The sequence below is a fragment of the Haliotis asinina genome, chromosome 9 (genome assembly GCF_037392515.1).
Source record: "Haliotis asinina isolate JCU_RB_2024 chromosome 9, JCU_Hal_asi_v2, whole genome shotgun sequence".
NCBI lineage: Eukaryota > Metazoa > Mollusca > Gastropoda > Lepetellida > Haliotidae > Haliotis > Haliotis asinina.
The window spans coordinates 18,623,636-18,649,186 of NC_090288.1; the positions used below are offsets into that span (position 1 = coordinate 18,623,636).

Genomic DNA, 25,551 nt, shown 5'->3' on the forward strand with positions numbered 1-25,551 from the left:
GCTGAAATCATCCGGGAGGCGAGACATCCGGATTGTCGGCGTCCAGACTAACGAGGCTTCACTGTATTAGTTACACAGTGTTTTGAAAGGTTGTATGGGACTGCCATTCTCTTCCCACAGAGGTTACTTGTCATATCTTCCTACGAACCTCTGTTCTAATATGGCCATATTTCGCGGTTCTCATAAAATCCCCTAGCGGCAAAAAATGGCAGATTTATCTCCCTTTTTTCTGTCCAATCAGAACACATGTTACATTGACTTAGATTCAACTTGACAAATGCAAGCAAAGTGGAGAAATAAAAATGACATGACTGAGTTCCGTCTAGAAGAAACATTAGAGTATTGCACTCGGGAAGAGGTTCTAGTTTTCATGATGCATCCAGAAATTACCGAGATCTTTCGAACGATCAATTTTGAAACAAGGTCGCTGATTGCACTACTAAATCTGATTGCCTCCAATCACGAATCTTGAATACTCGCAACATGAAAGGGTCGTATTAGAACAGAGGTTACGTAGGAAGATTTGACAAGTAACCACTTTGGAAAAAGAATGCAGGACTACAAGACCCTTGAAAATTCTGTATTTCTTGAAGCATAGCACACCATGTAATGAATTTATTACCCTTTAGATCTTTAAAAAAAAGCTTTAAAAAAGCTCAACTTTAACCAACAACTTTCAACCTTCAGCAGAATGAGAGGCAAAACCTTTCGACATATTTCCTGAATGGTCAAAATGGGAGATAATAGGGATGGCTTAGTTTATGATAAATATCATTTTTGGGATGTATTTATTAACACTAACAAAAAAGAAATTATGGCACTCTGTTCGCACTAATCATTGTATGCACTAACACACAAAACCTTCGAACCACATTCCATCTAAAGTCAAGGTCATTCACACAACCCATGTAGTGTGTCACGAGATAGATTTAAGGGGAATTCGTACACCCTGGAAAATCCGCCTACATGGTTTCGTATGCAATGGCTTTTAACCAATCAGAATTCAACAAATTTATCTGAAAGGTAAAAAAAGTTCTGGAAATAGTATTGGTAAATGTGTACTGAGATACATCTTCCAAACATTAGTGATGCTGGGAAAACGTTTATTGCTGATTAAGCACGATGCACAACTAAAAACAGGCTATTATGATTATTCAAATATGCATGATCAAATGCCGAATGGTATCAGTGACGATGTATGAAAGTTCGAGTTCAAAGTTCTCAAATGAACATTGCTTTATCTTGCCAAGAGTCACAGATACAGGCAGACAATTAACGATAAAAAGTTGATATCAGTAACATTATAACGGCTAAGAGATCAGGTGTCCTGAAAAAATGCTGTCTTTAAAATCTCGTTAATAAGTCATAAGGTACCTTTCCCAAAACCATTTCAGAACTGGAGCTGTACCTGTACTCTAAACACCGTCAGTCCATTTGAATGGAGAACTTCTTTACAAGTGATGCCTTGGAGCCCTGCAAGGATATTTTTAGATGCCTCATTTTCAATTAAAGATGGCGGCGCCCATGAGAAGTGTGTTTTGTCAGTTGTTAGTTCGCAAATGCACAAATGGTAAGACAGTGTCACAAGAATTTACATGAAAGTGGAAAATATAGTAAGACACAGCACCTCCACCCTTTACGATCCTTAGGTTTGGGGTGTGGGGTTAGGGTCTGGTACCCTTTCCGATCTTCTGGAAGCGCTAGTTATTTTGGTGTCTCCTATTCTCGCGGTACTTACGGATAACGTGGGTAAGGCTATTCCGGATCACGGCTATTCCGGATCACTGCCACGTACATTAACCCCTAGAAACTGTAAATCTCGATGGATTTCTTCACCCAATCTCTCATTTTAAAGCCGAGACATTGCTCTTTAAGGTGGTATATTTTGGGAAAGAGTTCCGCCCGTACCCCCTCTGTTTTCAGTAAGAAATGCAGCCCGGGGGATTTATTCCCCGATGCAATATTTCAAAAAGGGCGCTGGTATAAATTTTTGGGGGGTTAAAGCGTTTAATGGGGGTTTAGAAGTTTGGGGGTAATATTCAAAAAGTGGGGGGGAGGGGCGGTGATAAAAAATAAATCGCCTTCTTGTCCTTCTACTTTGTGTCCGTGTTTCTTCACCTGTCTTTGCTCCGCCCGTCTCTTCTCATCACCGGCACCTTCCTGTGAATTATCATACTATTTTCATACGTCTAATGTTAGTGGTATAAGCATTCAAGTGAACTACATAACTAACTAATCTAACTTTACTAAGACTCTAACCAAGTCTGAAAGAAACGAAGTCGCTTCTGGGAACCGAACCCGGGTCGTCTGGTCGAGAGTCCTCCGTCTTACCTCAGTGCTACTGAGATTGGTGACCGACAGAGCGGAACTTATTGTATTTAGACGCTAGTTTTTAGGCTTCCGCATGGGTTGTATTGTATTAATTGACGAGTGCATTTCAGAAGTCTCGGTGGCTCCGAGGTACAGTGGATACACACTATGACATGAGGATGGCGAGTTCATGTGATCGAACCCCGTTCCCTATGAACTTTTTTTTCCGTTACCGTGTTGACATATGGAGGTAATAGTGGCTTAAGAACTAATTGTAGTAAAGGAATTATGATGTCATACGCTGTTGGTAAGTGCGAAATTCGAATGAGATCTAGACCCCACCTGTTGTGCTTTTCCCGTGCATATGATGATTTTGTTACGAGTTGCTTGTATGTAATGACGTCCCATGATTTAATGCTTTTTGAGTAAAATATACACATTGTTGTCATTCCCATGCGAGACCCAAGCTGGGCGTGGTACACATTCCCGGTGTAAGAGAAAGATAAAAATTAGAAGCCATGTCGTCATACTCTAGTTTAGATATTCCCCCCAACGTAGTACGAGATCGTGAGCCCTCTTCTTCACCAGATCCACTGTTGTATTTCTTTCCTCCGTTATCGGATGGTGACATCGACCCAGGTCAGAGAGCGATTGACGACTTGAACGAGGACTCATCGGGTTCATCAAGCATCAGTGACCCATCAACTGAGCGACGAACGAGTGACAGTCAGCCCAGTAATTGTTCAGTGTCCAGCACAGATGTATCTTTTTTACTTACTCGAAATATTAACACCAGCAGCAATAGTACGAACACTGCTCCCGTATCTCCTGCAAATCCGAGTACGCAGTCTCCTTCAAGCACGCCCTAAACGCATTATTAAAAAGTCCCGTTCGCTAAACCATCTGAAACGAGCCGCCCCCGTAAGTGCAGTGTAAATCCTGCAGACCCCTTCCAGTCTGTCTCACCTCCACGCTCTCCCATACCTTCACTTGTCAATGCAGTGTGTCACCCCACACCCCTTCGTAACGTCTCCCCAGCACATTGGGTTCCTACACGTTCTGGACAATGCTGCACACACCCCTCCCACGAATCTTTTCTGTCTACTTTCACATGTAGGTAGCACCGAGAACACTGTTTCTTTTTGCCAGCGGTACGAGGTGTTAGCAGCCTAAGCAACTTGTCCTAACTGTCAGCATGTACTAACTCGCACTTATACAGTTAATCGCAAGGGTAAGGTTCCCGACTATCGTTTCTGGTGTAACCGCAAAGTATGTTAAACAAGTAACCAAAATCAAGGTCCAACACGGAGGGGTATGTGGTTCTCTGCCTCGAATTTGTCACTGATAAAAACCGTTTTGCTCACCTACTGCTTTGCTCATAAAATGTCACATGCAGACACAATCAGAGAAACAAGTATTGATTGTGATGGTGATGGGAAAGTCCTAGAAACCTCAAGAGAAACACATATCGGACTATTTCATGTTTTGTAGAGAGGTGTGCTCTGCGATGGTTGAAATGAATGGTTTGGACAGAATCGAGGGGGTTGGCTTGACGGTGGAAATTGACGGAAATAAGTTTGGGAAACGTAAGTATCATAGAAGTAGGATGGTAGAGGGTCAGATGGTTTTGGGTGGTAATTGTAGGGAGACTAGGCATTTCTTTCTTGTTCCTGTAGAGACGCGCGACCGACGGACATGACTTGATGTTATCTGTTGGAAAGTGGGGGGGGTAGTGATATTATTACGGACTGGTGGAAGGCTTACAACGGACTGACTGACCTGGGTTATACAAGTAGTACAGTCAACCATTTAGAGAACTTTTAAGTTAAGTGCATGCAGTATAGTATATGCGCGCGAATGATTTGCAAATAATCCGCCATTTCACGAAAAGATTATTTGTATTTAGTGCCAAATCCCAATAACGTTGTCTGTACAAACCTGATCGAAAACCGGTGGTGGTGCATCAAAAGGCAACTACCGACAACACACACTCGGCGACACTACTTTGCCCTACATGTAGCCGAGTATATGTATCGCTGTAGTGCCGAGAAACATTGCAGAGGACACTGGCTCCATTTACTGGGGAGGCCAGTAGAGGTACGTTGTACTTTTCTTCAGTATTCATAAGTTGTATGGAAAATAGCTTACATATGGCGATGTTGTTACGCTGACCTCAACAGATGTGGACACCCATTTGATTCCCGAGGCTGAATACGGGAACGTCAGTTATTGCAAGTCATATATTGTTTTTCATGCCTTACACACATTATTGATGGTATAACTAGTGATTAATTTGAGTGACAGTTCGTAAGTTAATGTTTTGGGAGGGGGGGGTACGGGCGGAACTCTTACCATATTTTGTTTTACTTGATCTGAACCAGAAGTTTACTTGCGCGCCCTGTAACGAGGATACCTATCATCGCGTAATTTGTCATTGGCACGTCAGGAAAAGGTAACTCATTCGGAATGGCCCGTCTCAAATAAGACTAGAATCAAGTTGCTTCACGTTAACACTCCATTGCATATACTTTTCACCTGTAAAAAGCAACAAAAATCTTCTCAACATCTGCCATATTTTTGGAGAAATGAGCAATTTATGGAACCACATGTTTAAAGGGGCACTGATGCGGAGCGAATAATGTTTCTCGCCAACGGTCGAATTACGAAACCAAACCGCAAATTGGTCAGCGCCCGCTCCTTCGACCATGACGGACAAAAGAACTGGGCTCCTGTCCATATTAGCAGAATTTCTTCACCTAAACAGTCAGGAGGCCGGATGCCCATCATATGCTATTTGTTTAAAAATATCCATGGTATTCCTTGTCTGATCGTAACCAAATATCCCAGCAGTGTAGTTCTTTTCGGATGCTTGGATGGTATAGTTACTGATCCAATTTGATCCTATTTCTGTGTTTTTAACCTCGATATTTAATCATGTTACATAAAAATATGATGTCTACAGGCATGTAGCAAGCCATTTGTTTCAGTACGAAAGATTGCAAAGCTTTATATATATATAGGTAATTTTGAGTGTTGGTTCAGCTCTGATAGCAAATATCATACGTAAATTTTGGTAGCTATGGTAGCTACAATGGTTTATTATTCACGATAATAAAAACACACGGTTGATTTATTTGAATTCGTAAACAAAAAACGATGACTTTGCCTTTGGTAGAGAAATATGAAAATTTTCTTACGTAAAAAACCCCTTATTTCACCTATTTACCCAAGTACACAGCAAATGCCTGTGTGTATTCCTTATGTAACGAAATTCCGTTGGTATCCTTAAAACAGTTTCGGCCCATAAGTGTTTTCAGGCTGCATGCGACACAGAGATTACATCTTCCTTGCTGTAACTCGCGTTTGATGGTGTAAACCTACACGTGTTATTTGTCATCATTCTCTGGATGGTCAATTAATGAATTTATAACAGGTATAATTAGTAGTAACACCACTTCGGTTACTCAACAAAGGTTCCCATTTGGCATTTCTCCTGTCTGGAGTAAATACTCAACATTATAAATTAAGGTCTGTAATGGCAAATGTATTGTATGTTATGTAATATGTGCATGTAAGTGATGCAAGAGGGTTTATCAGCTGAGTTACAAAAACAAACATCGATCAAAGGATTAACCGATAACACACTGATTGATTAATTTATCTTCTAGCGGATTTGTCAAAAGGCAGAGTGTGTAGATGACTACACCCTGTCGTAAAGAGTGAGTGCAAAAACAACATCCTCCCTTCAAAGAATTAACCACCCTTGCGTTGATTGATTGATTGCTCATTATTGGTTAACTAAATTACTTAGAATAGCGGACATCATACAATTAGTTGCCAGGTGTGCTATCCTGTGACACCAATGAGAGGTTTATCTGGTTTTCACCAACGAAAGACGTGAAACGATGTGTTACTTTTTCGCAAATGAGACAGTTGTAAGACACGCGACACAGAGCAGGACTATTTACCAGCTGCAGATGAATGGAATACGATTTCTTTTACGTGGATATTGATGGATACATTCCTGAACAAGGTAGTAGCCTGACATTGTTGCTATAAAGTTAGTCTGTTTTACATTCATTATTTGTATTTTGTTTTAATTTATTTGTTGTAGCATTCAGCAGAATCTGTATGACAGAAAACACACACTAGATCGCGTATGTGTGTGAAATAGGATCCACATTGGCAATTTATACAATGTATAAATGTTGCTGTTATGAAATTTACTATGAGTATAAGCAGATCGTGTGTTCTTTTATTAATTTTCGGAATCATACAAATATGACAATAAACCAGTTAGGGTTATGAGACAAAATATAGAGACGTAGATTGGCTTCGTTATTTTTCCGTCCTAATAGTTTTTTACCATTTCTACCACTGGCAGATGATTAACCTTCAAAGTGTTTCATTCGTTTTCATAATACATTTGTTATGAAGTAAAAGTGACTTCACCTAAGTTGATCTGTCTATAATTAAACTATCAATTGCGCTTACGGAATGCGCAGCAGAGGTCACGAACCAGTCACGAATTCTGGGATATCATCCGGGTACGCACGGGAGAAAAACAATAACAAAAGTTTACACCAGTCCACGGAAATTGCTCCGCATCAGTGCCCCTTTAAGTCAATTCCGGATCACCAGAAAATAGGGATAACCTCAAGACTGCCAACTGCCGAAAAATGTTAATTACTGTTGAAATAAAGTAATTAGATTCACGATCTTACTTCGGTTGCCTTTATTTAAAATATATACTCACACAAGGGTCTGTCTTAGATGTTCTTTGCACAGAGTAGATACATAAAACGTTTTGGTCTTCATTTCGCCAAAACTGTCTGGCAGGTAAAAGGTTATGAATATTGGAAATAACCAATTTGACAATGCTTCGGGGTTGAAATTTGTTTGTTTGTTTTTTTCAAGTCATATTATTCTTTTTTTTTTTAATAGCTTGATGCATTTTAGTAAGGTATGACTCGCTACAAGTGCCAAGCAGTCTTGCAGGGTCATTCAGGCAAACTCTTTATGTAGGTGGCAGTGTGTTTGCTGAGCCAGCTGGAGAACCTGTTCCACATTTTTCTCCACTGGCCTGCTGCACCGGCGGAGAAAGAAGGAGGCACGGTCAGACTATGTCATTACGTTATTAACCACAGCAACTGAAAGTGACCTTTTATGACAACCAAAAATACTGTGTTACTTATGCCAGAGGCGGAAGCAATGAGGCTGAAGTAGACTCAAGCTATAGTTTGTTTTATTTTTAGACACAAGAAGATACACACCCATATAGAGTTCAAATAGGCTGGTATTGATAGATTATGCTCGTTAGCTTTACAATCAGTAACTGATCTTGATGATGTGATGTTAAAAAGCTCCTGACTGAATAGAGCGTTAAAGGTTCTGAAAAAATGGGTCATTTTGCCTCAATAGTTGTACTTTACAAGTTAAAGTTGCATGTAAAAGTCACGACAAAATACTATGTATCAATACTCAAGAGATCAGTACCATTAACCACTTATGTATTAACCCCAAGAAAATATTTTCAGCCCACACTGGTACCTGGAATCATGATTCTGGAGTATGTTGTTTTGAGCAGCAAGTGTTAAAACATCTACCAAGTGGATGCTGTTATCAACTGCAATGTTTGTTGTGATTCTTCAAAGGCATTTAGAAGTTGGCATAGTAATACAGGACAAATTTTATGGATAGCAATTTCTTGGGTTTATTTTCATGACGTTTCAGGGCTTATCCTAGCCCCCTCATCAGGTTGAGCTGAACTGAACAGTAAGGCTAACTGTTGACACTGCCCAACAGTGCCCAACAGTGCCCAACAGTGTCAACAGTTAGCCTTACTGTTAACCACCAATTTGTCCTGTATTGCAGTGTTTGTTAATTATTCGTTTATCAAACATTATGAATATTGTTAACGCATCTATTTAATTACTGTCTGACACAGACTCCTGTTGCCCCAAACAAGCACCAATAACCGAACACTGCCTCGTTATGTCACATGATCCAGAATACCCTGAAATGATTCGGAACTGCCGTAACAGCGGAGCGTTTCTTTTGCGATATTGCTAAAGTCAATCAGGACCAAATTAATTTCATATTTTGGTGTAAGTAACATGAAACATTGCTCAGTCAGAAACTGCCCTTAGGTGCTTCAGATATATTTTTGCAGAGGCGCATGCAGTTGGTTTTTCGTTAGTGATCCGGAACTGCCCTACACACTGTATCGACTGAAAAAATAATACAAACAGTTCTTTTCCTGTGTATGCTTGTTGTTTTTAAATGAAGAGATCCTCACTCTAACATCTGCATCTATCAACTGTTTGATCCATCAGGTGTATTATCGCACATGAGCTCGATGATAAACATGGTCATCCGCCGCTGAATTTTCGAGGCATCTCAAATTCTCGCGGCATAACAAGAGAGTAACGTTATTAGGTGTAAGGAAGGGGAATCTTATCGGCAATGGCGGGGAAAAGTTGCGATTTTTCCAAGCTGGTTACAACTCACGATTATTTGTTACATTGCAAAATTTTGATAATTCACAGACTTCGGTCACTTCCTAGTTACCAGTCAATGATATAAACAACCACTAAGTATCACGCATTGGCGATCTCGGCAGAAAATGCATTTAACGCGAGAATAGGAAACCCACGAGAATAGGGGACAGCCCTATAATGTGAAAAACTGCGCCCGGTAAAGTGCCATACTCACAAGACACCTTCAGTATATCTCGGGGTTTTCGACGAGGCAAAAACATAATTTTCATCTTTAATATCATATAAAGTTTTGGTCTAGAGTGCAGTTTACCAGGCGTGCTCCCTGGGGACTGCTGAGCGCTGGCTAATAAGCGTGCTACAGTGAGAGCGCTCTGTGGCGCTACTGATCTGTCTCACTGTATCGTGCTGCTGTATCCTTAGCCCTTGGGCACCCCCTTCTAGATCCTTAGCCCTTGGGCACCCCCCTTCTAGATCCTAAGCCCTTGGGCACCCCCTTCTAGATCCTTAGCCCTTGGGCACCCCCTTCTAGATCCTTAGCCCTTGGGCACCCCCTTCTAGATCCTAAGCCCTTGGGCAGCCCCTTCTCGATCCTTAGCCCTTGGGCACCCCCCTTCTCGATCCTTAGCCCTTGGGCACCCCTTCTAGATCCTTAGGGTTAGTGACTAAAGGTGAGGGTCGGCTTACCTTAGGTGCAAGTATATCCATCCATTGTGGGCTCCTGCGAAGTCACCTATGACCCCGTGGGTAGTCAGCCAGTCGACATCTTGAAAACAATGGCTAGGTGTGGCTTCTCGCTTTGATGAATGGGTAGTTTGTTTTCATTTACTGCGTAGAGCTAGTGTGATAATGACCCGATAAACGAGCACTAACTAACTGATCTCACCGGTGGTCCCGAGGTAGTGTGCCTGCTAATTAGACTAATTAGCACCCGTCTGGAATCCCAAGACCCCTGCTGAGAGCGTTCGAGCCCCGCCAGCACAGCGAAAAATTGGAAAAAATGCGCCCGTAAAGTGCTCTAGTCCCAAGTTCTGATTTTGCTAACCATGAGTGGTAAAGGTATTTTCATCTATTTCACACAAAAATATCGTGTTTCCTACAAAAATAGCGTTGATGACACAGTATTGGCAAAACTGTAACTGCTTGCCACATCCAGGTATTTTGTAGGTTTTCGACAATGAGCCACACTTTTGCCTCCGCACTGCAAGAGAGTGTTTTCATCATGTTGCTTCCTGTTTCATACATAACCTGTCACTAGCAGACGACTGATTTGGCTGAATTTCGCTTGCTGTCTTTTATTATGCAGGCAATTTATTTTGCATCTGAAGTGGTATTAATGATCTCGGGTAAATAATATTGCTGTTTATTTGCTCTTTACATAACTTCACATCTGGATTTTAATTGTCAATAAAACGTCTACCAATGAAACTGTTTGTGCACTCTGATCGGACACACACTTCCTTGATATAGCACTAGCAATGCAATCATCGAAATCACCAGAGTGTCGAATTCAGCTTGCTTTGGGCCAATGGCACTGATACATTACGAGCACCTTTTCGATCCTGTGAGGTGTTGGTTATACCTGAAGTTTATCAGAATCACTGATGATGTATTGATGTATTGATTTATAGTAGAATTATTAACAAAACCTAACACAACAATTACTGGAGGACTCACAAAAATATCTAAAAGCCCCAATATTAAGTACAATATAAAGGGTTGAACCACTTAGTATTGCCTCTGTTCTGCTGAGGAAGAAAGATTATGGGGGAACTGAAGGAACTCTTTCTTTTCAAAACCTTTTTTGAGAATTTTCATCACATGGAGTTTAGAAATTGCTAATTAAATATAAGTCTGTATTTTTTTGACAATTTTCACTGAAAATAATACGGGCACTGATGCAGAGAAATCAATGGTCTAACGGTCAATGGTTTTAGTACAAAACCAAGCTGCAAGTTGGTCAGCACCTGCTACCTTGACCAAGGCGGACATGGAGACATGTCCACATTGGCAGAATTTCTTCACCCTAAACTGTGTGAAAGGTGGATGCCCTTCACATGCTGTTATTTCAAAATAACGCCTGTATTTCTTCTTTGATTGGAATAAAGTATTTGTTTGGTATAATTCTAACAGATTGCAAAGCTTAATATTTAGATAGTATTGAGGGTTGGCCCAACTTTCGCATGGCAAAAATCATGTGTAATGTTTGGTAACTACGCCCCTGGTCTATTATCTATGATAATAAAAACACATTTGATTTATTTGAATCCTTAAACAAATAACAATGACTTTTCCTTTGATTAAAATATCTGAAATTTTTCTTAGGTAAAAAATCTATACCTATTTACCCAAATACACAGCAAAAGCTTATATGTATTTCTTATGTAACTATTGTTACGAGTGTGTATTTTCTGTATATTTTGTTGTTAATTAAGTAGTAATTATTATTGGGTCACAATGTTTAGTGTTTTGAATAATAATTATGATGGGTCACATTTCGTATAATAGATGATCCACATTTTTAGGATTCTCGCAGCAGGTTTTCCAGTAATTAACTGCCCTTGGCTTTTTATTATTTGACTTCTGGGAGACATTGCTAGAGCATTCTACGGTGTTGGCGATGGTCGTATGTGCCTGAACTTTTGGGAAATGACTGAATATATATATAAAGGCTAGTTGCTGTGTTGTTGGGGACACACATTCACATTCATTCGCTGGAGTTTATCATTCTGCTTTGCCAATGCTTCATCTCTGTAACACTTGACAGGCAGCACACACACAGTTTCTGCTCTCTCTTGTTTTGCTGATTTCTTTGGTTTATTCCCATTGCAGGATGCTCAAATTCAGCAGTGGAGTTTCAGTTAATGTCAACATTCTTAATCTGTAATTATGATGTCTTTAGTTCTTGTGAAAACAGTGACTTTGCTGACTATTTTTACACAAACATTGGACATTTTCAAATGTGAGTTCTCACTGTGTAGCAATGGAAAAACAAGCTGCTATTTTTGGTTAACCCAGTGGACAAGCTGCAACATGGGCAAAGTTGACAGGATTACCCATGCCAGGGAGTACCTGATTGACATCCAACAAAAGCCCAATCTATCTCTGTGTGCTGATGTGGGCTTGTTAATTCCCTCACTAACTCAATTATCTGTCAATCAACGTAGACATCCTTTCAGGAGAGGAACAAAGGGAGGAAAGCGTCATCAAAAAGCAACTTGCACTATCACTCAAAGTATTTGCAAGACAAACACTCTCACTTGTAAAGTGGGGAATTCTAAACTGAAGATAGCTCTGCTGAATGTCCGGTTTTGCTGCAATAAATGTGATCTGATTTATGATCTTGTCATAGATCAGGATGTTGACATACTTTTGTTAACAGAGACATGGCTCCGACAATCCGGAACTCTTGAATAAATATGCTCCTCTGAAAGTAAAGCTTGTAACAGATCGCCCAGCCACACCCTGGTCAGTTACACCAGAAGCAAGCAATCTCGACGCCATGCTGAGAGAGCAGAGAGGCGCTCCCACCTAGAGGTGCACAGACAGATCTTTTGTGCTGCACGCAACAAAGTGACACTTCTGATACAACAAGCTAAACATGCCTCACTGAATGATAAGATTCGAGAATCTGTGAGCGACCCAAAATCTCTACACAGGCTAATGTCACGGCTCCTTGGAAAAGTCTCAAACTCTCCATTACCAGATTCTGAGTCCAAAGGATCTCTCCCCAGTGAATTTCAAAGTTTCTTCACGCAGAAGATTGCCAAAATCAGCGCAGACATGATTGACTGAAGCCCGGGGATCCCTAAGCTTGGAGTTCTTCCCGAATCAAATGAATCAGGCTCTGCCAAATCTGAGTCTCCACAATGTCTGAGTTTTGATGAGTTTAGTGAGGAGGAGGTTCTATAACTTGTCAGAAAATCAAACCCTACCACATGTGACTTAGACCCTGTACCTACATCCATTCCTCTTGAATACATTGGTATCCTCCTGCCGGTTCTCACACGCATCATCAACGCAAGTCTTTCGTCCGGACAAGTTCCATCTGCTCTCAAGGAAGCACTTGTAAAGCCACTTTTCAAAAAGCCTGACTTAGATCAAGACACATTAAGTAACTACCGTCTGATATCAAACCTCAGCTGTCTCTCCAAGATTGTGATGCGAGCAGTTTGCACTCATCTATCTGATCTGTGCCGCAAGGGTCCGTCCTAGGCCCAGTACTTTTTACTCTTTATGTAAAAGGGCTGGGAAGTGTCATTAATAGACATCATGTCTATCGCCACCATTATGCAGATGACTCGCAGTTATATAATCTCTTCAATCCAACCTCCACTCTGGCCAGCTCTGCTCTAACTGAACTTTCTGTTTGCTGTGAAGAAACAATGGCTTGGATGCATGACAACAAGCTGAAACTCAATAGCTCAAAGACGGTGTGTATCATCCTTGGACCTGTAAAGAGGCGAGCAATATGTGATAGTAACTTGAATTTGACAATGCATCCATTGCAGTCTCAGAGACAGTTAAAGCCCGGGGCATTATCCTGGACTCTATCACTTGACAACCATGTCTTACACATTGTCTGAGGCTGTTTTGGTCAACTCCGCAACATCGGTCACATTCCTGCATCACCACTGAATCAACTAAAATCCTGGTCCTATTGCAACTCCTTACTTGTTGGTGCAACCCAAACCCAAATAGACAAACTTCAGCGCATTCGAAATGCAGCTACTCACATTGTCATGAAATCCAGAGAATACGCCGACGTTAAGCCTCTCCTCCAATCCCTCCACTGGTTGCCGATCCAGCACAGGATACAGTATAAACTTCTATGCTTAACATTTCAATGCCTCTCTCGATCTGCTCCTTCATATCTTGCTGCTTCACTGACCGTTCATCAACCTTCTCGAACACTCCGCTCCCAGGGCAAGAATCTTCTCGTGCTCCCATCAGTCAGTACAGCCACCTACGGTAAAAGATCCTTTTCATATGCAGCATCAACAGCCTGGAATCAACTGCCTCAACATCTGTGGGATTGTAATGAACTCTCCAATTTCAAGTCCCAACTAAAAACCCTTCTCTTCAAAACTGCCTTTTCTCTGTAGCTTTCCTTTCCTCCATTAGCGTCTGCGCTTTGAGCATGTATAACACCTGGAAAAATGTGCATTATAAGTATATTATTACTAATATTATTATTATTATAGATATCAGACCGCTCAATGTGTTACATTCTGCACGATTGTTTCTCTCTCGCACTAAGACTTTGGTGACTTTGCTGTACTATATATTTTGTGACCCATTGCCTTAGATTTTGTCAGATTTGTATTGTATTTGAAATCTGTATTGTGAAATTGACTTGTGACTTTATATAACTTGCTCTCTCGTTGCTAAATAATAGTATCTGAATACTGTAAATCATGAAATTAATGCGAGCATTTTATTAATGCGAAAAATGTGTCTGTACGTCTGGGGGTGTACTTTTGAGAACTTAATAAATGTCAGAAAACAGAAATCTCTTCTTGTCTTTATTTTCTTCAGGTTAGCATTCATCAAATCAATACAGAATAAAACAACAATTCAGACATCTTGTATAACATTAATTGACAATCGTGCACTCATTTCACTGACACTACTCAATACCCATTGAAATTATTCATCGGCAAATTTTGTCAGAAAGCAGAAGCACACTGCACCTGACAATACAGGTCACTTCCTCATTACAGGTAGCGCAAGTCACATGTCATTATCACTGGTTACAATCATTGTCAATTGTTCAAAGTCATTGAAGCACATCAGCCAGACCAGACATTTTCCAGCCACGCAGGATCATTTCGCGATCTTTGCTCACCTTTGAAATCGCGGCCTCCATCCATTTGGCATGGAGAGGCTTCATTACACTTATGCATAAATCCACATTTACATTATTATTGTTGTCATAAGACAACAATAATAATGTAACAATAATAACAATAATAAGTAGTAGCAAGCAATCACGTGATCAAACATGGCAGCGTAGTCAAAACATTGTCAGCTCCATTCCATTCAATGCTTAACAAGCTCAATTCAGGTCACTAGTGTGTGGTAATAAGAAATGAAAAGAAAATGTACATCAAAGAATAAGGGTGTCGCATTTTCTGATCAACACACCGTCCTGAGCTCACATTAATTTCATGACGCATTTTAGACAAGACCTTTGCACCCGCATTAAATTCATGACGCATTAATTTCATGATTTACAGTACCGGTACTTTTTACTTGTCTTTGTTCTGTTTTGCTGGTTCACAGGGGATTTCTTACATTGTTTGTCACTGTAAATTTCTTCACATGTCAAACTTGATGCCAAACCTGCAATGAGGAAATTTCTGATTTTGAAAATTGTGTTGAATCATTATATTGATGAGGGAATTTTTGAAGATGATGTTTTGGAAATGGTGCCAGAGGAATGTTCAGACCAATCGGAATTAAAGAAACTTGAAATTCAATTACAAATTCAAAAAGCAGAAAATAGAAAACAAGGAGAATTGAAAAGGACGGAAAAAGAAAGGAAAAAGTTTGAGATGGAGAAGGAAATAGAAAAAGAAATAGAAAGAGACAGAAATAGAAAGGAATTAGAATTGAAGAAATTACAAGTTGACTCAGAAATTGCTCTGAAAAAAATGAAAACCCTTCTCAGACCTCAGATTCTTCCTTTTTTGACATTGCAAAGCGTGCTAGGCTTGTACCCCCTTGTACCCCCTTTGAGAAAGAAGTAGACAAATATTTTCTACATTTTGAGAAAGTTGCAGAAAATCTCAAGTGGCCTAGGGAGTCATGGACTATGCTGTTGCTTATTCAGCCTTGTCAGTACAACAAAGCTCAGATTATGATCTTGTCAAGAGTACACTTTTGAAAGCTTATGAGTTAGTGCCTGAGGCTTATCGTCGGAAATTCAGAAATGCTCACTAAAGGGACAGTGAGACTTTTGTAGAGTTTGCTAGAGAAAAGGAAACATTGTTTGATAGGTGGTGTGGGTCTAAGGAAGTCACAGATTTTGAAGGTTTGAGACAGTAAGTGTTGATGGAAGATTTTAAGCAGAGTGTTCATACTGACCTTAAGACTTCTTTGGATGACCAAAAGGTTGATGACTTACAAAAGGCAGCAATGTTGGCAGATGATTATTGTTTGACTCACAAGAGTTCTTTTAGGTCTCATGGTAATACAAAGTTTTTCTGGCCATAAGGGCTTTTCCCCAGTTAAGACTTCAAGACATGCAGGGTTTATAAGGGTTCTGTGTCACTTCTGGAAGATAATTCTACCCCACGGCCTGTTATTTTGAGGGATACTGAAGCTCCTCAGTCTCTGATTTTGAAGGATATTTTGCCTTTTTCTGATGAGTCTTCAGCTAACTCAGATGTTTTGCTTCAGGGTATAGGTGGCAATTCCTCTGCTCCTCTCCATTTTGTGAATTTGACTTCAGATCTGATTTCAGGTGAGGTGAAAGTTGGTGTTCTTGACTCTCCCCCAATTCCGGGTGTCAATTTGTTGATCAGTAATGATCTTATGGGGGCCAAAGTTAGCGCTGATCCTATTGTCACTGTATTGCCGGAGAGTTCAGTTAGTACAAAAAAGTTGGAGGATGAATTTCCGGGTATTTTTCCTTCTTGTGCAGTGACTCGTTCAATGTCAAAAGGCATTTCTTCAAAGACTTCCTTGCAGAATGTTACCATTTATGATTTGTCAGGTACATTCATGGATCATTCTTTGTGTGAGGTGGAGACAGATGACTTATCTTCAAAGAATAGTAACTCTGCAGGACTTCTTGATAAGTCAGATAGTTTGTCAGATGGCGAACACATTCTTTCCAGAGAGCAGCTTATTAGTTCACAGGGTGAGGTTGTTGAAGTAGAAGTTGGCTAGTAAGGCTGTTTCTTTTGAGGAGGTTAGCAAGGTTCCAGTTTGTTATTACTACAAGGATGGTGTTCTGATGAGGAAATATAGGTCGCCGGATGTTCCTGCGGAGACTGAATGGAAATTGTACCATCAAATTGTGGTACCGAAATTATTTCGAAAACATGTGCTTTCATTGGCACATGAAAGTCCCATGGCAGGTCATTTGGGTGTAAACAAAACTTACGAGAGAATTTTGGCACATTTCTTTTGGCCCAGTTTGAGACAAGATGTAGCTGAATTTTGTAAGTCCTGTCGTGCATGACAAATTGTTGGAAAACCAAATCAGAAAATTCCTTCCAATCCCTTAAAACCAATACTGGTTTTCGAGGAACCTTTCAGTAGAGTTATTATTGATTGTGTTGGTCCACTACCTAAGACTAAGTCTGGCAATCAGTATTTACTCACTATTGTGTGTGCTTCTACCAGATTTCCTGAAGCACTTCTGCTTCATAGGATTGTCCAGTCTTTGATCAAGTTTTTGAAAGTTTCAAAAGAAAACATGAAGCTAACTATGACAGAAAGTCAAAAGAGAGAAATTTTACTTGTGGTGAGAAAGTGTTACTTTTGCTTCCCATTCCTGGTCAGCCATTTAGAGCAAGATATCAAGGTTCATATGTTGTTGACAAAAAGGTTAGCGACACAGACTGAGAAAGAGATTGTGTCATGTCAACATGATTAAGAAATGACATCAAACATGTCAATTGTATTGCCACACTCTCCCCAGTTATTGATTGTACTAAAGACGATTGTGAAAATGTTGTCAACATTTGTTGTTAGCAATGTGAAGTTTGATGATCTTAGTGATAATGTTTCACCAAAGTTGAGAAATTCTGATGTGTTAGCTCACCTTGATGAGAAACTATCACATTTAAAAGCCGGAGCAGAAAGTTCAAATGTCAGATTTGATTCATGAGTTCTCTCACTTATTTCCTGATGTGCCTGGTCGAACTGATGTTGTTAACCATGATATAGATGTAGGTGATGCTGTGCCTGTAAAACAACACCCTTATCGGATGAATCCAGCGAAGCATTAATTTCTGCTGAAAGAGGTGAAATACATGCTGGACAATGACATTGAACTCAGTGACAGTCCATGGAGTTCATTATGTGTTCTTGTGCCGAAGAGTGGAGGTGGTTGGCGCTGCTGTGCTGACATGAAAGCTGTCAATGCGCTCTAACGAACTGTCTTGTATTCTATTCCAAGAGTGGACAATTGCATTGGTCAAGCTAAATATATAAGTAAGTTTGATTTACAGAAAGGCTTCTGGCAGATTCCACTTACAGTCCGTGCAAAGAAAATATCGGCATTCGCTACAAGGTGATGCCGTTTGGTCTGAAGAACGCTCCAGCGACGTTCCAGAGACTTGTCAACAATGTTACATCAGGCCTTGATCGTGTCGAGGCTTACATGGACGATGTCATCGATTATGACATGGAGTGGGATGACCATCTGAAAAAGACTCATGCTTTCTTCAAAGACTGTCTGAGGCAAAGTTAACTGTGTATCTTGCCAAGTGTGAATTCGGAAAGGCACAAGTTGAATTTTTAGGGCATGTTGTAGGGCACGGCCAGGTACAACCAGTTCATGCTAAAGTTGAAGCAATTGTACATGTGTACAACCATAACACTATGAAGTTCCACTGGTATCCTCAAAACAGTTTTGACCCATAAGTGCTTTCAGGGTACTTTCCTCTCCCTTGAGGTAACCCACATTTGGTGGTATAAACATGTTATTTGTCATCATTCATGTGTAGTACATCAATTGAAAATTGGCTATGTCTTAAGAAATAGGTGTATTTTATGTGAGATTTTCTACAGTTCAGGTGATGAGAGAACAGAATGAATGATTCAGGTGCCACCAAACCAATAGTACAATGACTACAAGGATGGGTAATTGCAGCAATGATTCAGATTATTATGTACATTACTGTTGTTCTACATGGTGGTAATTCTCAGCTTAGCTCAACCTGTATCCTTGTTTTCCATCCTTCACACAGCGCTAATAAATCTGTCAAAGTGGACTGTATTGGCTCTAGGTTAATGTCCCCAAATCTATAACAAGGTTAGACTTCCCCAGTAAGCAGCTTTTTCCAACCAGTAGGATTTTGTCCACTCTATTTTCAGATACAATCCACTATCTTTAAGGTTATGTTCCTCTTTTCAATCATTAGGGTGAGGCTAGTTGTGAGTTTGACTGTGGTGGTAGTTATGAACACAGGTACAAGCAATATTGTCTGACTATTTGGTTTTGACATCAACATGATCATAATCATATATTTTCAGACTTCATGCAATAACTTGTTACACAGATATTGTCAATACATATTTAAATGAATTGGTATTATCTTTTACAAGTTAGAGAGATGTTTTACAGTTGTTCAGTGATTAGCAAGAAGACAACAAATGTTTCATAAGTGTCCAAAAATTCTAATATGAGGATAAGTACTCCAGGTCCTTTTCACCACTCAGGAATGTTGCCATTGTAATGACTTAGTTTATGGCATGTAGTTATAGAGGCTTACACATCTCTCATTACATGACCAATGAAATGTGGGCAGCCTTGGTGTTTGGTTGTGCATCATGACATTTATTGCAGTCACAAAATACACTGTTAAAATGTCTAAAATTATGCATACCAATTGATATAAGAAAGTGTCAACTTAAAAGTGACTTTTTGCACAAAATACCCTTTTTTTAAATTTATTTGTTCAAGATATGCTTTTTTAGAATCAGAGATAAATCTCTACTTATTATTCATGAAATGCACCAACATGAAATACTAATTGCAAGACATACTTACAAACTATTTATTTATACTAGCCACTCCAGCATGTATGACATACCGGAGGGCTGTCAGCACATCAAAACTATGCTGCAATCAGAACAACGATGACAGGTAAGCCCATACACTGGATTGCGGTTGGTATGTGTCACCCTTAGGACATCTGCAAATATTGTGAATGTGTAAGAAAACATTTCTCTCAGAGATAATATGTTTTGAAACCAGGTGGTGTTGGGAATGTTATATAATGTCATGTCATGTATTGTAAATAACTTGTATGTCCCAGTGTGATACGACCCGTGAAGGTCCCGGGGTAGAATAGGCCTTCAGCAACCCATGCTTGCCATAGAAGGTGACTATGCTTGTCGTAAGAGGCGACTAAGGGGATCGGGTGGTCAGACTAGCTGACTTGGTTGACACATGTCATCGGTTCCCCATTGCGCAGATCGATGCTCATGTTGTTGATCACTGGATCGTCTGGTCCAGACTCGATTATTTACAGACCGTCGCCATATAGCTGGAATATTGCAAAGTGCGACGTAAAACTAAACTCACTCACTCACTCACCCAGTGTGATACAATGTCAAGATCAAAGTTTGCAAAAAACATAGCTCTTGAAATTATCATCAATGACACTAAAGGTCAAATTTTTCTTTAGAGGTCAAACATTCAGACGAATTTATTGGAGGCCAATGAAATTTTGTGCATCTTTAGGAATTGTCAGGTTAGAGCTCAGATCATAATATAAGAGACATACATGTTTCACACTAAATGTTGTTCATAAAATATGCTTGTTATTTTCAATAAAATGAATATGTGTCTTATGTCTGTACTGTTTGGTTTATTATGTAAGTAGTCCTGAAAGAAAAGTAGCATATGCTGATTTCCATTGGATTCTGTTACATTTCACCAACGGATAGTATATACTTTATCAAACTGGAAGTGCTTCTAATCAGTGTTGTTTTAAACAAAAAGATTTTCTGTTGATGTCATTGATGCTGAAGTGCTTATAACCTGCTTGTGAATATCTACAGCCACTGGACATCTGGTGCCACAGTTTCACTGCACTGGGCATGTTTCTGTAACTGATGCAGCTAATGCTAATGATGTTTATTGTTCCTGTGAGCATGGGTTCAAATTGTCAAATTGTAGTAGTTGATGTTAGTAGGTTTGTCAGTAGCATATCCTTGCCTTTTGAAGTGGTAAACATCTGAGAACTGCATCACTTGTCCTTTCGTCCCACAATGATATAGATATAACTAGAATAGCTGTTGAGTAGCCTAGTAGTTAGAGAATTTGATTATTCCTCATATGGGTACACTGTGTGATGCCATTTCTCGCACCTCCTGCCATGGTATTCCAGGAATATTGCTTAAAGTGGTGTTTATCCATACTCACTCACTGAGAAAAATGTAATACTGTTCAAAGCGATATTAATGAAAACTCACTAATGGGACTGAAACCATCATTATGTTGTATCCTTTGTACATTAAGATGGCAGCAGGTTGGGGTGGGGCAGGTAGGAAAAATTGGAACTGAGTACCTGCATGTACATACCCAAATCAGAATTGAGTACCTGGAAATGTAACGAATACAGTGCTCCCATCATCTTTCCGAATATTCAATCACAATTTGACAGATATTATTACAGAAAACTTGATTGGATAAGACATTGGAACTTGTCTTATTCTTTTTAATTTACACCTGTTAACTAATATAAAGAGTAACACCATTACTTATATTCCTCATTGAAACACAGAATTGTTCAGTGCCATCGTTACTGTCACTTGACTTCTCACTGCGATAAAATAGTCATTAGCAATAACCTCCATTATCCCAACAATACCAAAGATGTAAATGTGTGAATGAAAAACACAAGTTATTTATTCAACGTGTAGACAACTACTGATGTTCTAACTGAACCTAGAATGTTTTACAGTTACCTTAATGTAAACCTACATGGGGAAATATTTGATTGATGTATTTTCTGACTGGAGAATTCTGCATGATATATAGACAGGCAGTCTGTTATGCAAATGAGTTAAGCAACATAGCAAAATGCTTCACTTGCATGATCATTTTGCCGTTACAAAACTCAGTTGCATTACAGTTTGCTTGTTATACGTTACAGAGTACAGACTGTTACAAAGCCGTGAGTAACTCATTAACAACTGTATATGAAATATTTATAGCAGTTTAATTTTCATACTGCCAGAAGATTATTAAGTAGAGCATTGAAATGCTTTTGTTTGAATGTAATGGATAAAGAAATTGTCTAAATGCTTTATTTTCACGTCTGATGCTGAATCTTGTTTCCTTCAAGAAACCCCCAAGTGTGCCTGTCCCCAGATGGCAGCACTGTACTGTGCTGGCACCCGGCAGTGGAGTTCCCATACCAACACACAAAGGTAAGACATACCGGTAACACAAAAGGGTGCTTGTAGATGAGGGTCAGATACTGGCTACATTCACTGTTTTGTCATCCATTCGTAGCAATTGAAGTATAGCATCAATGGGGTCTGTGTTATGACTCTCATGACCTTTGAAGATCTGGATTAGAATTGATCATCAGCAACCAATGCTTGTAAGAGGCAACTAGCAAGATTGGGTGGTCAGGTTTGCTGACTTTCTTGAGACATATCATCATATTCCAATGCGTAGATCGATGCTTATGCTGTAGATCACTGGATTGTCTGGTCCAGACTTACTTATTTACTGGATTATTGAATTCATACAAACAATGTTGTAATGTGACTCAGTTTTTATCCCCCCAGCATGTAATGCAGGGGGGGATATAGTCGTCGTCGCATCTGTCGTCGCATAGTTCAAAAACCGTTCAATATTTTCAGACCAAACTTGATACATATAATAATCTGGTCCTATGGTTGTGCCTTTTGCTATATACAGTTTTTCCATGGAACTTTTTAGTGTTAGTCTATTGGTGGGGTGGGCTTCATTTCCGGAGAACAACTCAAAAACGTTCAGTATTTTTCTGCAAAACTTGGTACATATGTGGGGGAGACCCTAAAGTGGTGCCTTTTGCTATATACAGATTTTTGTGATTTACCATTTTCCCAGTTTCCATGGAAATGATTCGGACTTAGTCTCAAAATGGAGGGATGGGCTTCGTTTTCGACAACTCAAAAACTATTTAATATCTTTCAGCAAAACTTGGCAGACCACAAAGTAGTGCCTTTTGCTATTTACAAAGTTTGGGTATTTTCATTTTTCCTGGTTTCCATTGAAACAATTTGGACTTAGTCTCAAAATGGAGAGATGGGCTTCGTTTCTGGAGCACAACTCAAAAAACTATGTCATATCTTTCAACAGATCTTGGCAGACATATGAGACAGATCTTGAAGTGGTTCCTCTTGCTGTTTACATATATATGGCATTTATATTTTTCATGATTTCCATAAATGGATACGTAGTCTAAAAAGTCATCAAGTAACTGTCAGATGATTTGTCCTTTCAAATATCTGGGGGCCGGGGGGATATGTCATCTTCTGATGACTCTTGTTATATCATATGGACAAACTTTGTGGATGAGCAATTTCTTTACACAGATGATGAGATAGTTCAATACAGATTCTTATATCGTTGTCAAGCTAGTATAGTTGTCATACCAGTTTGAAAACGATACAAGAATCTGTATTGAAATGGTGCATTATCTGAATAAAGAAATTGTTCATCTATAAAGCTTGTCCATAAATTACTGTCCAACTTCTATATAATGCCACTCAAAGCAGCTTTTTTAATGTTTATCAGTTGATTTTGTGAACATTTTTGGATGCTACAGCAAAAAGGTTCTAGATTGTGCTAATCATTTTTCTTTTTAGATTCTTCTGAAATGCAAAGACAAATATGCCCAGTCTCATGTGTCATGAAAAGGTTAGAGGATTAGGTCATGAGTAGGAGAACCATGAAAATACTTGTGGTTATGTCCTTAGTTTACTGACTTCCAAATTTACGTGTGAGACATCTAATTTGGTAATGTGGAAATGGTCCATGATTCAGGTTTCTGTCATGGAAATGTTCAGTGTTATCATGATTATCAGTCAGTTTCTATCTACTGCTTTCAGCCTATTCCACGAAAGATTGAAGAATTAGCAGAGGTAAGTTCATTTCCTTCGCTAAAGTGTAGTTTGACTGACATGGTTAACATACAGTTTAGAATTTTAGGTCATATGTGTAATTTTCATGATTTTCAACGCTTCACAGGGTTTTAGCTCACTTCACAAACATAGGAGTCCTAGAGACCTCCAGTTATTAGTTGTAAGGGTAACTCTATGACAATATGAGAGTCCTGTGAAATAACGGTCAAGAGATGTTTATTTTTTCACATTTCTTTAGGGCTTGGAATGAATCATTGAGCATGAGAGGTGAAGAATGATATGTTGCACGAAACTGCTCTGAAAGAAACAACCAAACACTTAGTAAAGTCATGGATGTGTTGTGGATACAGTCACTAATATTGTGTGTTCCTCTGGATGCAGCGAATATTTTGGGGGGGTTCAGTCTCTACACTTATGTGTACTGGACATACATTTGCATGACTTGTAAAACCCTGCCTTAATTGAAAATCAGAGAGAATGATGTCAATAATATTTTATTTTTGTTTTAAGTGTATCAAGGTTTTACACACTACAGAAATGCACATCCTGTAGGTATTAAGGTTTATAATGGTTGCCCCAAGAGATACTTTTTATTCATGGTCACTGATGTTTGACAAGAAATATACAGTTCCTGTTATATACATCCTGTAGGTATTAAGGTTTATAATGGTTGCCCCAAGAGATACTTTTTATTCATGGTCACTGATGTTTGACAAGAAATATACAGTTCCTGTTATATACATGATTTTTACGTCTTATAGTACAGTGCACTACACTACATTATTGATGTACATAAACCTTATAATGAGACAACTTGAAAATAATAATTGGGGATCTCAGATGCCTTTGGGTTATCAGAAGGGTGATCACTACAAGCAGGTATATTTGCTGGAAGACATCTTCTAACGAAATCCAGTATCATGACCATGATGTCATGATTTTGTAAATGGATGTCTATGAGCAGGTTGTGAATGTAACCTTAGAAAGAATTCAAACTGGTTAAATTAGGGATGTTTTCTTTGCACTAAAATATTGAATCCTTCAGCACACTTGATAGAAATCTGGTGTTATATGTTACATGTGTTGTTTCTTGTTGGAGGTACTGATGTTGACAATGTTGCCTCTATATAGGGGGAGTCAGTGCTTAAGGTGCAGTACCTTGTGTCAGAGAAACTGAAACATCGAGAGGACGGTCCAACTGACAAGGAGCTTGCCAACATATTCTTCACATCTAAACACCGGTGGTATTCACAGTACGTTGTACATTTCCATGTCATCAATTGTTTTTACAGGAGCCCAACAAGAGTGTCATATTGATATTTTCAAGTGTCCTGCTATTTAGACAATTTTAAGAGACATAATATTTATCTACATATGAAAACTCTCTAGGGTATATTTTAATTTTTCCTGAATTTTGATTGATCCAGATTGCCAGAATGGGTGCTGTACTCAAAGGGCTTAAGGGCTTTAGATATCTAAGTGTATCGACTCGGCTTACTTCAGCATTTTCCCCCAAAAGTTCTTTTACAATGCTGTTGTCATTTGCTAGATGCAAGAGAAATGTGCACGAGAGTGGAGGTTTGTGTTCAATTCCTGTATGCTGCTGCTTTATCTTCACAGGCCACAGAAGAAGTACAGGAAAGTTCGAACCCCAAAAGACAGGGACAGGATTTAGGCTTTTCCACTTGTGGAAGTGGAGAGTGACTGTGTGTTGTATTTTAATCAAGTATTCAGATTGACTGCGCCAGACTTAGAAACCAGTGCAGTCTTGTTGCTATACTGTATGAAGCAAATATAGAACTGTATTGATGTTTACAGATGAGTAGAAATAAACTGTACACATGTTTCTCTGTTATGATTTGTTCTCTAGTAGTGCTTCTTCTGTGATAAACTGAAGGTAATCTAGGCTTTTCAGCAA

The 25,551-nt window shown here is 39.4% G+C and overlaps 2 protein-coding genes across 3 annotated transcripts in view; one reads left to right on the forward strand and one right to left on the reverse strand.

Moving 5' to 3' along the window:
• LOC137296795 (acylamino-acid-releasing enzyme-like) overlaps positions 1-1,514 on the reverse strand; it is a 48,785-nt gene extending 47,271 nt beyond the window's left edge. Inside the window, exon 1 of one of the 2 annotated variants that reach the window (XM_067828650.1) lies at positions 1,375-1,514. In XM_067828650.1, the coding sequence (XP_067684751.1) occupies positions 1,375-1,389 (15 nt within the window). In that variant the 5' untranslated portion in view covers positions 1,390-1,514. The remainder of the gene's footprint in view (positions 1-1,374) is intronic. The other variant, XM_067828651.1, reaches the window with a different exon arrangement.
• On the forward strand, positions 1,498-25,479 carry LOC137296797 (large ribosomal subunit protein mL42-like). Its single transcript, XM_067828654.1, has 6 exons — positions 1,498-1,570; positions 19,557-19,632; positions 21,842-21,926; positions 23,601-23,633; positions 24,765-24,886; positions 25,254-25,479. Exons 1-6 carry the CDS (start codon positions 1,513-1,515, stop codon positions 25,306-25,308), a joined length of 429 nt encoding a protein of 142 aa, XP_067684755.1. The 5' UTR covers positions 1,498-1,512; the 3' UTR covers positions 25,309-25,479.
• Positions 25,480-25,551: the final 72 nt, after the last annotated feature.

Bases quoted from the DNA above. Each gene is read 5' to 3' on its own strand.
- LOC137296797 (XM_067828654.1), top strand. From the start codon at position 1,513: ATGGCGGCGCCCATGAGAAGTGTGTTTTGTCAGTTGTTAGTTCGCAAA. The intron at 1,571-19,556 runs GTAAGACAGTGT...TATTTATACTAG, and splicing joins AGTTCGCAAATGCACAAATG to CCACTCCAGCATGTATGACA. The intron at 24,887-25,253 runs GTACGTTGTACA...TTATCTTCACAG, and splicing joins AAACACCGGTGGTATTCACA to GCCACAGAAGAAGTACAGGA.